Genomic DNA, 14,078 nt, shown 5'->3' on the forward strand with positions numbered 1-14,078 from the left:
TATCACTAATTTTTATTTATATTAAATCGGTAACATAGATAATGATACTACTAAAATGGGAAGAATATTACGTCTATTCTTTAGTACTCTACAAGTACTCTACAAATAGATCCGTTCTACATCTCGTCTATGAATCTATATTAAATCTTTAACTTGTCTACATAAACGCATGAACACACGCATTAAATCTCTTTTTTGATTAAATGATGGCAAACCCAGTTATCGATTGAGCGAATGGTAACACAGAATTTGTCGTTACTGCGAGATACGGCGCGTCGCTAAAGGGTTCGCTTAGAGTCAGAGTAGTCAGCACCGTCTGGAGGGGGGAACTAGTAAATTCGGGAACTGGGTAGCCACTGGGAAGAGATCGTAGGGGATACGAGGAGGCAGTGGTCGTCAGTCGGAAGAGAGAGGCGCGCGTGGGGCGAGGTTGTTGCGGGTGAACTCGTGGGGAGAAGGAGAGCCGAGGGTGAGGGTGAGGGCGAGGGCGAGGGTGAGGGTGAGGGTGAGGGTGAGGGTGAGGGTGAGGGTGAGGGCGAGGGCGAGGGTGTCTGTACGTACACCGAGAGAGAATCGATCTAAAACTAGGAGTCGCCGCAGTAACCGCTGGGAGGAAGCCACTGTTACAATTTGCCCCCATATGCGCTAGTGAAATCTTAGATCGGGTAATTGTACGGAGAGAGAGCAGCTAGAATGAGGTGTTCCCGCGAGGTGGTCGTTCGCGTTCGGCCCGCGCGTTGATTCGAGCTCGCGCGATACGCCACGCCGATATCCGTGCTGATACAGTGCGGAAATCCACCGAACGAACCGAACTCAGTGCCGAGGCTGACCGAAAAGAGAGTAACGGAGAGGAAGCGACGGATGTCTATATAGGGAGAGGGAGAGAGAAAGAGGGAGAATCGCGAGGAGCGCGCCACAGAGACAGACGGAACTACTACAAGGGAAAGAGAGAAAGAGGAACAGGCCAAGATAGAGGGAGAGGGAGAGATACACGTAGAAAGAGAAAGAGAGGAAAAGAAAGATAGAGGGAGAGGGAGATCGAGAGCGCGAGAAGGACAGGAAGGAAGAGAGAAAGGGAAAGAGAAACGGTGTCGCATCATAAGGTGTTTCGGTGTACGGTGCACGAGACGGAGAAACGGTCGCGAGAAGATCACGAAAGAGAATTGGGTGAAAATCGGAGAAAATCGAGCAAGAAGAAAAGAAGCAGAGAGAGGAGAAAGACGGGAAAAAGACGTGTGAATACAAGAGAAATTCGAGAGAAAAACGGGACGAGGAAGAGAAAGAGAGAGAAAGAGAGAGAAGAAACGGAGAGAGGGAGAGAGAAAGAGAGAGAGAGAGAGAGAGCGCAAGCAAGGGTGGGCGGACAGTAGTGCACGAGAGCATCCCGTCGCCACGATAATGCGACGTGCAGCTTCTTTACTCGTTCCTTCTGAATAAGTGCTTGCTGGGACGGTCCCTTACCTGCAGGGATATGACGTAATGGCAAGAGAGGTACGCATTTATATTGCATTCTTATTACCGATCACTTGTGCTCGACCAGCTCCTTATATCCGCCTGTCTCTCCTACTACCACCCCTTGTGCGTGTCTCTTCGACTTTAAATTTCAAATCACATCTCTCATCCTATTTAATCCAAGACTTTCTTTTTTTTCTAATCCTCCCTATTTTTCATTATTTTCAACAATACATCTTGACAATCATCCAAATATACACCGATATACCCTTGCTTTATCTATCCATGTCAGATATGCAGTGTCGGTCAGTTATACGCATTCGCGTCGCGGACTCACGCGTATACACGCATAGACTGTGGAAAGTGTAGAGTTTTTGCGATCGAAAATACCGCATATCATCTTCGTTTTGTTACGTTTATCCCTTCGTTCCGACACCTGTCCACGTTCACGTCTATATTTTTTTTTTTTCCTTTCTTTTTTTTTCGTTTCTATATATTCGTATATTTTCGATCATCATCCTTCCCACTGTCCTGCATTTATTTTTTCGAGACTTTCGAACGTTTGACCTAGCTGCGTACGCTGATCAGCGCACCAGTCCTTTTAGGTTATGCTTCTTTCCTGCCTAATCACGCAATCCCACAGGATCGGCGTGGCCTCGATTCTAGTAAACAGCGGTTCATCGCGTATTGTTTATCAAAATCGTGCTCCGGAGAGAAGCTGCATCGAGTGTAATTCCCATTCTAGGACAGAAGTGCAACACGCCGAACGTGCATTGGCCCTGGTCACCCGATTCTCCGCGTTCCTTGCCACCTATCAATCTATTATAACCTCGTTATTGTGTCTCTTTCATCCTTCCATTCGTCGCTCTCCCTATATTTCTCTTTCTCTTTCTCCCTTTTTCTTTTCCTTTCTTTCTTTCTTTCTTTCTTTTCTTTTTTTTTTTGATCGTTTACCCGAGAATGATTGAATCAGGTCAGTGTTTTCGACCATAAGTTGCGCCTGCGTCTGCGCCTTGTTCACTTTGCGCCTCCCTGTTGAAAACTAGGGACAACCCAAACATAATATTCCTTTTTGGCTCGCATTATTCTAATATCGTTTGCGAATAATCCCATTGCGATCCAAAGATCCCTTAACCCCAATAATCGAGAAATCGGTGCCCACTGAGTTTCATGCTCACGAAACGCCGCCTTAAGACGATCATGCACCCACATTTCGAAGGGGTGGTGTTTAGAAAATAAAAGTACATTCGCCTTCCTTTGTAACGTACGCCATCGAACGACCTGATCCTTTTTCGATCCACCCCCTACGAGAAATCCTCCTTCTCTCGTCGTCGAGAGAATATCTCGCGTATCGAAATTCTAATCGACGAGATTCCTCTTTTCTCCTTCCTTTTTTTTTTTTTTTTTTTCTCTCTTTTTCAACGAACGCTGCTACATTAGGATACGAACTGCTCTCTTTTCTTAAAGGATACTCGATACCAAACTTGTTCCAATTTGCACGTTATCGGACTCGCAATACTATTTTTCTGCACATCCTGTACGTCCTATTTTTCTTCTCCTGTGAGTAATTTAATCTTTTATTATATGTTTAATCTTTTCCTGTTCCTGCTTTAGAGACGTGATGTACGATATGTCGTCGTTCTCCATCTGTTAAATTAAGTCCTAAAGAAGAATATCTATTTTTTTCCACGACTCTCGTTCGAAGAAAAACAGGGGGAAAAAGAGAAGAGAGAGAGAGAGAGAGAGAGAAAAAAAATAGAAGACTTAGTCGTTGCAAGGATATATGGATATTCGATAATAATTTCCCAGGCGAGGCGCGCGATAGGCTTTGTTTATAGTCTGTTCTACTTAGTTACCGTGTATAAAACACGTAGGGTAAATTACTTTCCCGTTGACCCGGCGCAGACACTCCACTTAACATCTAGGCGATAAGCATTTTCCACGGTTTGCTCGAGGATTTTACGCTTTCTTCGCACGCAATTACGTCTCGTTTTCGAACCGATCCTTCCATTGATACATCATTTTTCGATGTATCGTTCTTTTTCCACATAAGAAAATCGTCCATTTTTCTAATCTTTTATATCTTTTAACCGAATTCTGGATTGTCATTGATGGATCATTTTTGGACGATTTGGATTTTCCTTTACGATTCTAAATATTGCTACTTTACTTTCTCCTTTGATCTTTGTCGCCATTTCAATTTGTATCATCTTATCTATAATTATATCGCAATTGATTTTCTATATTTTGCCGTCCAATGTATCTATTTTTATATCAAATCTCTTTTGTGTTTCTTCAATTCTAAAAACTCTAATTATGTCAATATGATTTCCTTGCATTTTCCCTTCAAATCTTTATTTTTACAAACTTTATATTTACTTTGTATATTTATGTTTCTCCAATTCTCTAACAATTTTAATCAAAACTGCTAAATTTTCTTCTTCCAGTGTTTATTTTTATACCAATATCTATATTTTTGTGTTTATCTAATTCCTAGAAATCATTTCTAAATTCATCGCCCCTAAATTTACCGTCTTTTTCTTTATCTTCCATTATTCAGTTTCATTCGAATCATATAATTAAAATGAAACCGGTAGGCTGTTCTATGGAATATCGTGACTCAAACGCAAATTGCATCAGTTAATTTCTGTGCAGGAGTTACGGACCAAGAGACCTTTTAAGATATGGGACAGTTGGCGTAACGTAAGAAAGGGACTGTGTGTTAGCAATTTCGAGGAACTAATACACCAGGGTAAGAAGCGTGCCCTCTGAAACCGGTAGCGAAAAAGTAACCAGACCTCTGGTACTCGATGTGGAAAGTATTACATATGAATATAAATCTCGACGATATACCTTACCTACAGTTGGTCACAAAAGTATTCTTTTTTACTAACGTAAAATTATTCGAATATAAATTTTCGAGTCATCTAAAACATCGAAGGAATAAGTTAGAATAAAGCTAGATAAACAAGTATATTTGATTGAATATTTTTGCGATCAATTGCGTGTTCTGTCCAAGATTGGGCGTAATCGAAAAACAAAAATTCTCATTTAAATAATTATTCAAATTATTTTTACTTTGAATTTTAATCTGATATATATTTGAATATTTTGGAAAAAAAATATATATATATATAGATATTATTTCATAACAGATTAATTTTTCTATGAATCTCAATTAAAAAAAAAAAATCTCATTTGATACTTATCTGAGAAAAATAAGTAATGTTTCGATTGAAAAATAATGTTATTTGAATAATTATAACATCTTACTCGATTATTTGGATATTTTCGAAGAATTATATATTGTTTTCGATTACAAAAAAAAATATCGGCCCAATCCTGACTCCATCATCGGTCCGAAATTCTGTTTGCTTCGATGCTCGATATCTTCTCGCGATTAAGGCGTTAACCCTCTGATATACACGACAATATTATATACATAACGTGCTTTCTTTCTTTTCACGACACACAAGATATTGGGATTACTGGTCGAAAGGTATCGCTTTTTTTTATGCAAGAACATTTAACCGAAAAAAAAAAAAAATCGTGTCGAACCTTCGCCGGCTGTCGTCTCAAAGAGAGAAAGAGAGAGAGAAAGAGAGAAAGAGAGAGAGAGAAAGGAAAAGAGAGAAAGAAAAAAAAATGATTATGAAGTAACACGATCACGAGGCTATCCTTGAAAGGGAAAGAATCGTAGGCGAGAAAGATCGTGATTATTATTCCTTTCCAATTAGACAAAAAGAGAAATAGAGAGAGATAGAGAGAGAAAGAGAGAGAGAGATATACTTTCTCCATCTTCTAGAATCGAATTAATCCATTGGATTTGTCTCGAGACACTTGGGCATTACATCAAGAACAAAGCGTATTTAAAAAATGTTGTATCAATTAAATTAAAGTATTAGTTTCAACGTATATACATAGAATAATAATGCGATAAAAGATTTTGAATTATTCGTCTAATTGTATTTATGTTAATCGAATTAATCACGGACAAATGAATTTTCTTGAATTTGATATACCATAATCAATTTTTTTTTTTTGACTTAATTTTAAATAATAATTTCGATTACACAAATTCAAATTAAATAATAAGCAACCTTTCATGTCAAATTATCTTTTAATTTGAATGAATCGATATAAAAAGGATAAAAAAAAAATTCGTGAGAATAAAAAATATTTCCATTAAAATATGCTCAATCCTGTCTTCGAATCGAAAATACTCCTCTCTTCGCGAACAGATCACAAATGTTAGCTCGTTCTTTCTCTATTTTATCTATCTATATATATATGTATATCTCTATCCTTCTTCTTTTCACGTTTCTTCCCCTCGTAGTTTCGAATCGACGCCTCGAACGTTAATCATCGACCCAATAGACATACACGTGCGATCGTCATTTGTAATTGCAACTAATCGCCGTTCCATGTTTTCTCATCCAATTTTAGGTAAGGAGAAACTGGGCGTGCCACAGAGCGAGAATGTATCCGTAGTGTTGGAATCGGACGGTACACAAGTGGAGGACGGGGAATACTTCAAGACCCTAGCGAATAACACGATTCTATTGTTGCTAAGGCATGGTGAACGTTGGTGTCCAACTGGAGTCGACATCATACGCGCTGGTATCTATCTAATCGGAGAACGTGTGATAGGATTGGCCTATAAATTAGCGATAAACAGGGAAGGGAGGCTTTGCGTGCCTCTTAATTCCGTGAAAAGTAGGCAAATAGGATGAGCGAGGCGATTTTCATTTGAAAATAGACTTCTTGTTGGCTTTGGTATATGCTATGTAATTTTGAATACTGGTTGTCACTTGAATTTGAAAAACGATTGCGAGAATCATTTGTAAATTTTGTATGGAATTTTGTTAAATATCTATTGATTGTCTATTGATTGTTGCAATGTGAATTCTGTTTTAGACAAGAGTGTTAATATTTTTGGAGAAATTGAAGAAAGATTCTAGAAATTTGAAGGATTGATTCTAGAGGTTCAACAATTTAAGTTTTGATATCTAGAATCACTCCAGCTTATAAATGCTTATTTGAGTATCTAGATTAGAATTCTGAATAGAATTTAAATTGGCTATTGTCTGTATAAATTTTCTATCTGAATGAGAATGTACAGAGTGATTCATAATTGTTATCATGTCCATTTGAAAGAACTTCATACATTGAAATAATTAAAAAAATTTCATATGAATATACATACATATCAAATATTTTATTTACAGAAAAAATTAAAGAAAATATTACATCTAATAGGTATCTCAATTCAATAGATTTTTTTGATACGTCCAAAATTATTGTGCATTCAACACAAGCGAATAAAAACTAAATTATACATGAATCACCTTGTATGATCAATTCGTTTTTGAATAATTAAAAATGAAAAATACGAATATTCAAATCTCCAAATAATATTAATTTATTATTATCATAAACCAATATTTATTTTTTTTTAAAAAAGAATTCTATCAATATTTTTCAACTCGAAAATGAACAAAAATTAAAAAATCATTAATAGACATTAAAATTGACAATCAATAATAAAAATTATTAGAAACAATAACGATCTCCATACATTAAGATTCGAGCAACAATCAGTGATAAATAAAAGTACGATATATTATTTTCGATCGACGAGGTTGAAAGGCGTCGCTACTTTTATCTGTTCTTTCCACAACGCTGGTAAACAAAAGGTGAACGGGGGATCTATTACGTTCTTCCAATGATAATTGGTTTTTCCGCTAAATATTTATCTCTCGAGTTATTTTTAGAAATGAAGAGAGGGAGGGAAAAGCGAATCCTTTCAGCGTCGATTGATCGACTCGCCTCGACTCGCGTGTAATTATAGGTCGTACACGTGTCCTGTACGTGGTAAAGGGCCGGGTGAACATTCGTGAAAGCGAGCTGACGTATTTACGGCTACGCGATCGACGCGAGCAAAGGCAACTTTCGCGACGATAATGGATGCGAGTTGTGCGAGCGGAACACGTTATATCGATTCGTAAGTACAATAAGACAAAAGTGCAGATTCGTCGAAGAGGGCGATCAGATAACGATTTGTTCCCGCGGCGACGCCCACCGTGTATTAATGAATCGCATAAACGAGATCGATATACGTGGGATGGGGAAACGTAGAAAATTGCGTGTAAAAGTTTGAAATTGGTTGACGAAAAACCGATCCAATATCCGAATGAAGAATCTGTTCACGTTTATAAATGTTAAATGTTAAAAATTTAGAAAAAAATATTTAAATATTTGCGACGAATGAAACTGAAATTCTGACCGTGTTTCCCATGGTTGCAGCGATTTCGGCCATACCTAAAATAGTCTGCGAAACGATCCACGCCCTGGAGCTACACGATGAGACACCCTCGTGGAAGATCATGGACAATAAAGGACGAGTCACGGTGGTGCTACACTGGGATCAGCGTTCATCCACGTCTCAGGCCCAGCAACAGCAGAAAGGTCAAGACGTGCAGACCTCCAAGTATTCGCCGACTAAGAAAACCGATCTGAGTCAGCGGCCACCACTGGTCATCCAGACAAGCCTGGACAAGCTCAACTACGCGGGGAAGCTGGGACATCTGGCGGCCGAGGTCGGCCCCAGCCGTTACACCAGCCCCCACATCACTGTGATAAATCATGACGACATGGTACGAGTTCCCGATTAACCTTCTCTTTTCTTCCGCTTTTTCTTTCTCTATTTCTCGAGTCTTTTTTTCGCTCTCTACCACCGAGTGTCGCGAGGTTTCCGAAATGGGTTAACCGGAATTCGATTTCAATCGTATCCATCTCACGTTCCCTGGACATCCATGGACACATAGATGAGCAAAATTTGATAATTGAAATTAATAAGGGAAAAGTCTTGAAGGAATGCGGATCTGATTGGTCAACGTGGAAGGAAACATCTTCACACGTGTTCTTTGTTTCTAGTATAATATTATTCTAGTCACGTATATTAACTGACAAAGAGGAGCAATAAAGTCTAAACTCAATGCAGTAGACATAGAATCCAAAGTATTCTAAGGTATAATGTAAAAATTTGTTTATTTCTCATAATATGTGTAAGTTAAATTGTATCAATAATTTAATAGTTAAGATAATAATTGTATGTATACGAATAACTTAGATTTACTATAGTTGTATTAATATTATATCAAAATTAATAGTTTCAAAAATATTTCATGCTTCTTAGATGATTAGCCTAACGTAACTTCATAAATGAAAATAATTTTTACGATTTTGAATATTTCAAATTATAGCTCTTCTATTACTATGTAGCGCGTGGTGTCAGGTTTGTCAACAAAGCGTCTAAAGTGGGGATAAACGATCCTCGCGAAGAACTTCCTCTCTTGCCCCTCTGCCGTCCCGCGAGCCTTTTTTTCACCAAAACAGTACTGTTGCTTATCTCCTCTTTAAACGCTTTGTTGACAAACCTGACACCACACGTTACTATAATAACAAAAGAGCTACTTAGAAACAAAAATGCGTGTAAAAATAATATTCCTTCCACTGTTCCTTCTTTCCATCAGTGAACAGTGAACTTTATTCGAAATTTTTGACCACTTACCTTTTCAAACGAATAAAAAAATCCCAGCTGAAAGGAGCCCTTTCGGAAACCTCGAATGCTTTCGATCGGAGAGCGAAACTTAACCAAAAAAAAAAAAAAAAAAAGAAAAAAAAGAAAATCTACGTAAAGTCGATAGCATACACACGCAGTAGCGTAGCCCTCGAGAATATCCTCGAATCCTTCGATCCAGACAAACCATTAAAACTCGCCGTGGTAACGACAGCAGCAGCAGCCGCAGCTGCAGCCCCAGCCCCAGCCCCACGGGATCCCGGGCCGCCTGGTGAAGCAGGGAACCAACTCGTTCGACAGCACCACCATTCATATCCACACGCCCGAGTGTTCGAACCACATCCACCAGCCTGTGACGAGGAACGGGAGCCCCGTGAACGGAGCGGACGGCGGCGCGGTCGGGGAATGCGACTTCCATTGCTGCGCCCTCCACGAGGAGGGGCGTAGGATCGCTGTTCACAAGTCTGTGGCCACGTCGCCTATCCAGGACGCCCAACACCAGCAGTATCAACAGCAGCAGCAGCAGCAGCCTCCTCCTCATCATCATCCACCCCAGCAGCAGCAGACGCAGACCCAGACGCCATCCCCCCAGCCCCCCTCCTCCCTGTCGGACGGGACGAGGCGAACGGGGCTGAGCAAAGGGCACGTGAGATTCTGCGACACGGCCGACGAGGAGTCGAGCTCCCGGCTGGCGGGCAACTCGGCAACGGCGAGCTTTCATCTCCATCATCATCACAATCATCACCAGGAGCACGACAGCTCCGAGTCCGAGACCGAGAACACGATCATGGAGGACGAGATCGTCACCTCGGAGAAATTTTTACTGCTCATCGACCAGCTCACCGTAGACCAGAAGCACTTAAGCATCAAGGACATAGGGATCATCTTGGAGCGGCTCAGCTCGAAGATACTGGACGTGGAGCGGCTCGACAGGGAGAGCGAGAGCGAGGAGTGTTACAACTGGACGATCAAGGCTATCATTAGGGGAGACGTGTTGAGGGAGCTCGGGGTTATTTACAACGGGAATTACTACGCGATCTCGGAACACCCCGGATACAAGGAGGAGTCCGAGGAGAATAACGAGGATAACGAGGAGGAGGAGGAGGATAGACTTTAATATGATGCTGTTTTACTAGATAGATAGATAGTTAGATAGATAGATAGATAGTTAGTTAGATAGATAGATAGATAGATAGATTATACACCTATTAATGGTTATTATTAATAATAAGTATATATCGAGCTGCGGGGAGGGGGCTTAAAAAGATGAAGATTCGAAGAGAGATTTGAAGAAGGATTTTTGGAAGGATTGAGGAAAAGAGAGAGAGAGAGAGAGAGAGAGAAAGAGAGCAAATATTTAAGAGTCGAATTTGTTATAATTGTGTATGGATTTCCGAATGGAGGGGAGGTCGGAGGAGGATTGGAGGATAAACGAACGGCGAAACGGTGATTTTTTTTCAAAATGTTTTCATAATAAAACAAAGGAATGCGTCATAATAAAAGAAACCAAAAAAAAAATAATAATAATAAAAATAAAAATAATAATAATAATAATAATAATAAAATAAATAAATAAATAAATCATACGATACCTTATTAAACTTAGTTCTAAAGACGGTTGTTGAAATATGTACTTATTAAATAGTATGTATACTTGTAGGAAACATTTTTGGGATTACGGACATTGATTCCGTAACCGTCCACAACACTGCCCTATCTAAAAAAAAAAAAAATAAAAAAAATAAAAAACAGAAAGAAAAGAAAAAGGAGATGAAAGAAGGAGAAACGAGAAAAGAATGAAGCAACAGAGATAGATAGAAGTACTTACGTTTCACGACGTTTCCGTTCGTCGACGAATAATGAAGTGAAGAAAGGAAAAAGAGAAAAAAAAAAAAAATGGTGGAAAAATATTTTCGTTCCTGATCGATCGTGGGGAACGTGTTCTAGTTTATTAAGAAAAGAAAAAAGGAATGAGAACGATCGAGTGAAGAGAGATACATCGATGCATCTCGATTTATCTTTTATCGTTCGTATCGGGGATAATTTTGGATTCCAGTTACACCAAAGGATCGCTTTGGTTTTCCTTCTGTCGTCAGAGCGCGAAGGATCTCTGAAAAAAAAATACGAAAGTCGAGTCGTAATAGAGCCGTTATTAGGGTGTGTTTGGTTCCACACTTTGGTGGGTAGAAGGGTGAATTCGAGATGAAAAATTTTGTTCCTTGTCAGTCTGTAAGAAACGAATTAAATCAACTGCCCGACTCTCGCTATACGTATATAAAAACGAAACACGATACTTATTACACTCTACTCACATGCATATACACACACACACACACATACACACATCGCACACAACACATACATGTTCAATACGTGACACACAACACTCGTATAGATACAGAGAGGTAAAGAGTAAGAGAGGTAGGGACGAAGGGAAGAAGGGAAGAGGAGGAAAATAGATGCACGAGATAAGAGATGGAGGACCTCGTTCAGGATTCATCGTTAGCGGGTTTTGCGCTACCGATATAAGTGATACCGATACATAAGAGTATTAATCGCGCCGATATATATATGTATACAGGATATCCGGCGTGCTCCGTGAAAACTTTGCAATTTTAATATATTTCTATTGTAAGTATATTTGACACTGCGAACGGAGAGACACGACGAAAATTTATTCGATAAAAAAAAAAAAGGAAAAAAAAAAAACGTATTGTAGCGATATTACGTCATTGCAAGAAAAAAATCACACTTTATACATAACGTATATATACACTATATATATATATATACATATGAATATATACATAAATGATTGCTCCGTAAAAAAAAAAGAGGACTTGGTGCTCGAGAGATAAGAACCAACTGGGTAAAACGGCGCGTATAGTGCGTTATATTAAGAAGAAAAACGGTTCAGTTCGTTTGATTTCCAGGGAGTATATATGATCTCACCTCGTTTTGTCCTAGATTTTCTCGCATGTTTCGTTTCTCTTCTATACGGGAGGGATACGTTTCGATACGGGGAGGAATTGGACGAACGAGGAAGACGAAAAAAAAAATGCGATGAGAATGAATGCGAAAGAGAAATAGGGAAGGGTGAACTAGTGTGTGATTACATTTGAGAGTAAAAAAAGGAAAATTACAAGAGTTATTTTTCATGGATAGACGTTGCATGAAAAAAGTGAAAATTACCTTCACTTTTAACGCAATGTCCATTGTTAAAAAATAATTCTTGAGCGTCTAATTTTTAGGACGCTGAACACTTTTTTTTTTTTTTTTTTTTAGAAGGTAAAATTCTGGAGAGTTACTCATTTTGGGAGAAGAGAACACTGCGATGAAAGCGATTATCCGACAGTGATTTTCATTCTCGAGTAGTGGTAGTGTCCATTGGTAACTTTCGAGAGCAACTCTCGAGAGTTTTAAATTCAAATGCATTTGCACACGGAGAGAAATTGAGAGAGTGCCCATGCGCATGTGTTGAGAACCATACGAAGTATGGTTGTGAGTGAGTGAACGAGTGAGATGAAAGAGAGAGAGAGAGAGAGAGAGAGAGAGAGAGAGAGAGAGAGAGAGAGAGAGTGAAAGAAAAAGGGGAAAGATGAAGAGAGATGAGGTAAAACGGAGCGCGTCTTTTGTTGCGCGAAATGTCACTTCTCTTCTCGCGCCGACGAATGTTCTTTTTTTTTTTTTTTTTTTTCTTTTTCTTTTTTTCGGACCGATTTAATGGAACAGAGAGTGTTACACATGCTTTTACGAATTTAATAACGCTAGACGACTTCCGTATCTTCCGACGGACGTTTTCCACCCGATGTTGAGAACCTTGTTTTCAGGTTTTTTCGTAGTGCCACTTTAAAATATTGAAATTAAAATAAACTGAATGAATTGTTGAAAAAGGATTAACAAACAAAAGGAAAGAATAAACGAACGAAAAAAAAGAAATAAAAAAAGGAGAGTGAGAAGAAATAAAACGAATAATAAAATAACAAATAAGAAAAAAAGAAAGGAATAAAAAAGGAAGAAATAAAAAGAGGGTCGTTATAAGTTTGTTTTTGGTACACGCAGACACTGTATACACAAAACGAAGAAAAAAAGATGATACGGTCTCGAGCTATTCTCATTTACAATATTACTTATAGCCTCCTCCCTTAGATCCTTTTTTTGCGCGCTATATGCGAGGCGTATACGTATACTTTTTCGTCGAATCGAACGCGTGGCAAAGCGCGAAAAACGCTTTGCAAAGCATTCTTCCTGCGCGAGAGACCGATTCCTCGAAGCGACTTTTTCCTCCCCCTCTCCTTCCTTTTTCTCCTCTCTTTTTTATTCGACGCATTTCGCTTCGAGAGAAAATTCGAAAAAGGATCGATCGAAAAAAGTAGCAATGTAAAGGAGAAATGTGTGATATCGAAGACCGTATGTGTGTGTGTGAGAGAGAGAGAAAGAGAAAGAGAAAGAAAGCATCGAGACATAGTCGAATATAAGTCACCTCGCATTACGATTACCTCTGTATAACTGCAAAGCCGCATTACGGAGAAAACTACGAAAAAAAAAAAAAAAACTAGCGAGAAGAGAGAAAGAGAGTATATGCGTGTGTGTACGTATGTGAGAGAAAACTAACGATTCGACGATTAGCTCTTATACCTTCGTCATTTGTCTCTTGCCGCGAGTAGCGTGTTTAGAATCTTATCGATTATTATTATTATTATACATCGATCGATCGAGGTAAGATTTGCACGAGGAGCGAAGAAGAAAGAGAAAGAAAGAAAGATAAAAAAAAAAAAAAACGAAAAGAAAATATAAAAAAGACGAAAAAAAAAAAATATGTTGAGAACGAGTCTTCCCTCGCGCGAGACAAATCGCCGAGCGAGTTAGCGAATTTTCATTGACGCGCATCGACGCGCGCATAATTACACGCGAGATGTGTGAAGAGGAGGAGGATATAAATCACAGATATTTGCAATCCTACTATGCACTGTCAAAATGAAACATAAATTAAATGTAGACGCGAGTTAAGGTTTTTTAAGCATTACAAACGATGTACTGACTT

At 38.9% G+C, this 14,078-nt stretch overlaps 1 protein-coding gene across 4 annotated transcripts; it reads left to right on the plus strand.

Moving 5' to 3' along the window:
- The first annotated feature begins 559 nt into the window (after positions 1–559).
- Positions 560–11,838, plus strand: LOC122717141. Of its 4 annotated transcripts, none has more exons than XM_043940915.1 (5): positions 560–1,491; positions 4,093–4,204; positions 5,899–6,072; positions 7,759–8,108; positions 9,249–11,838. In XM_043940915.1, the coding sequence occupies exons 1-5, from the start codon at positions 1,480–1,482 to the stop codon at positions 10,149–10,151; spliced, it is 1,551 nt and encodes a 516-aa protein (XP_043796850.1). In that variant the 5' UTR covers positions 560–1,479; the 3' UTR covers positions 10,152–11,838. The 4 variants fall into 4 exon arrangements, with proteins under 4 accessions (XP_043796850.1, XP_043796851.1, XP_043796853.1 ...); XM_043940916.1 differs by having other exon boundaries at positions 9,252–11,838; XM_043940918.1 differs by having other exon boundaries at positions 4,108–4,204.
- The last annotated feature ends 2,240 nt before the right edge of the window (positions 11,839–14,078 follow it).

Source organism: Apis laboriosa, unplaced genomic scaffold (genome assembly GCF_014066325.1).
Source record: "Apis laboriosa isolate Shangri-la unplaced genomic scaffold, ASM1406632v1 scaffold4_cov146, whole genome shotgun sequence".
Lineage (NCBI taxonomy): Eukaryota > Metazoa > Arthropoda > Insecta > Hymenoptera > Apidae > Apis > Apis laboriosa.

Bases quoted from the DNA above. Each gene is read 5' to 3' on its own strand.
- LOC122717141 (XM_043940915.1), top strand. The intron at 4,205-5,898 runs GTAAGAAGCGTG...ATCCAATTTTAG, and splicing joins CGAGGAACTAATACACCAGG to GTAAGGAGAAACTGGGCGTG. The intron at 8,109-9,248 runs GTACGAGTTCCC...TGGTAACGACAG, and splicing joins TGATAAATCATGACGACATG to CAGCAGCAGCCGCAGCTGCA.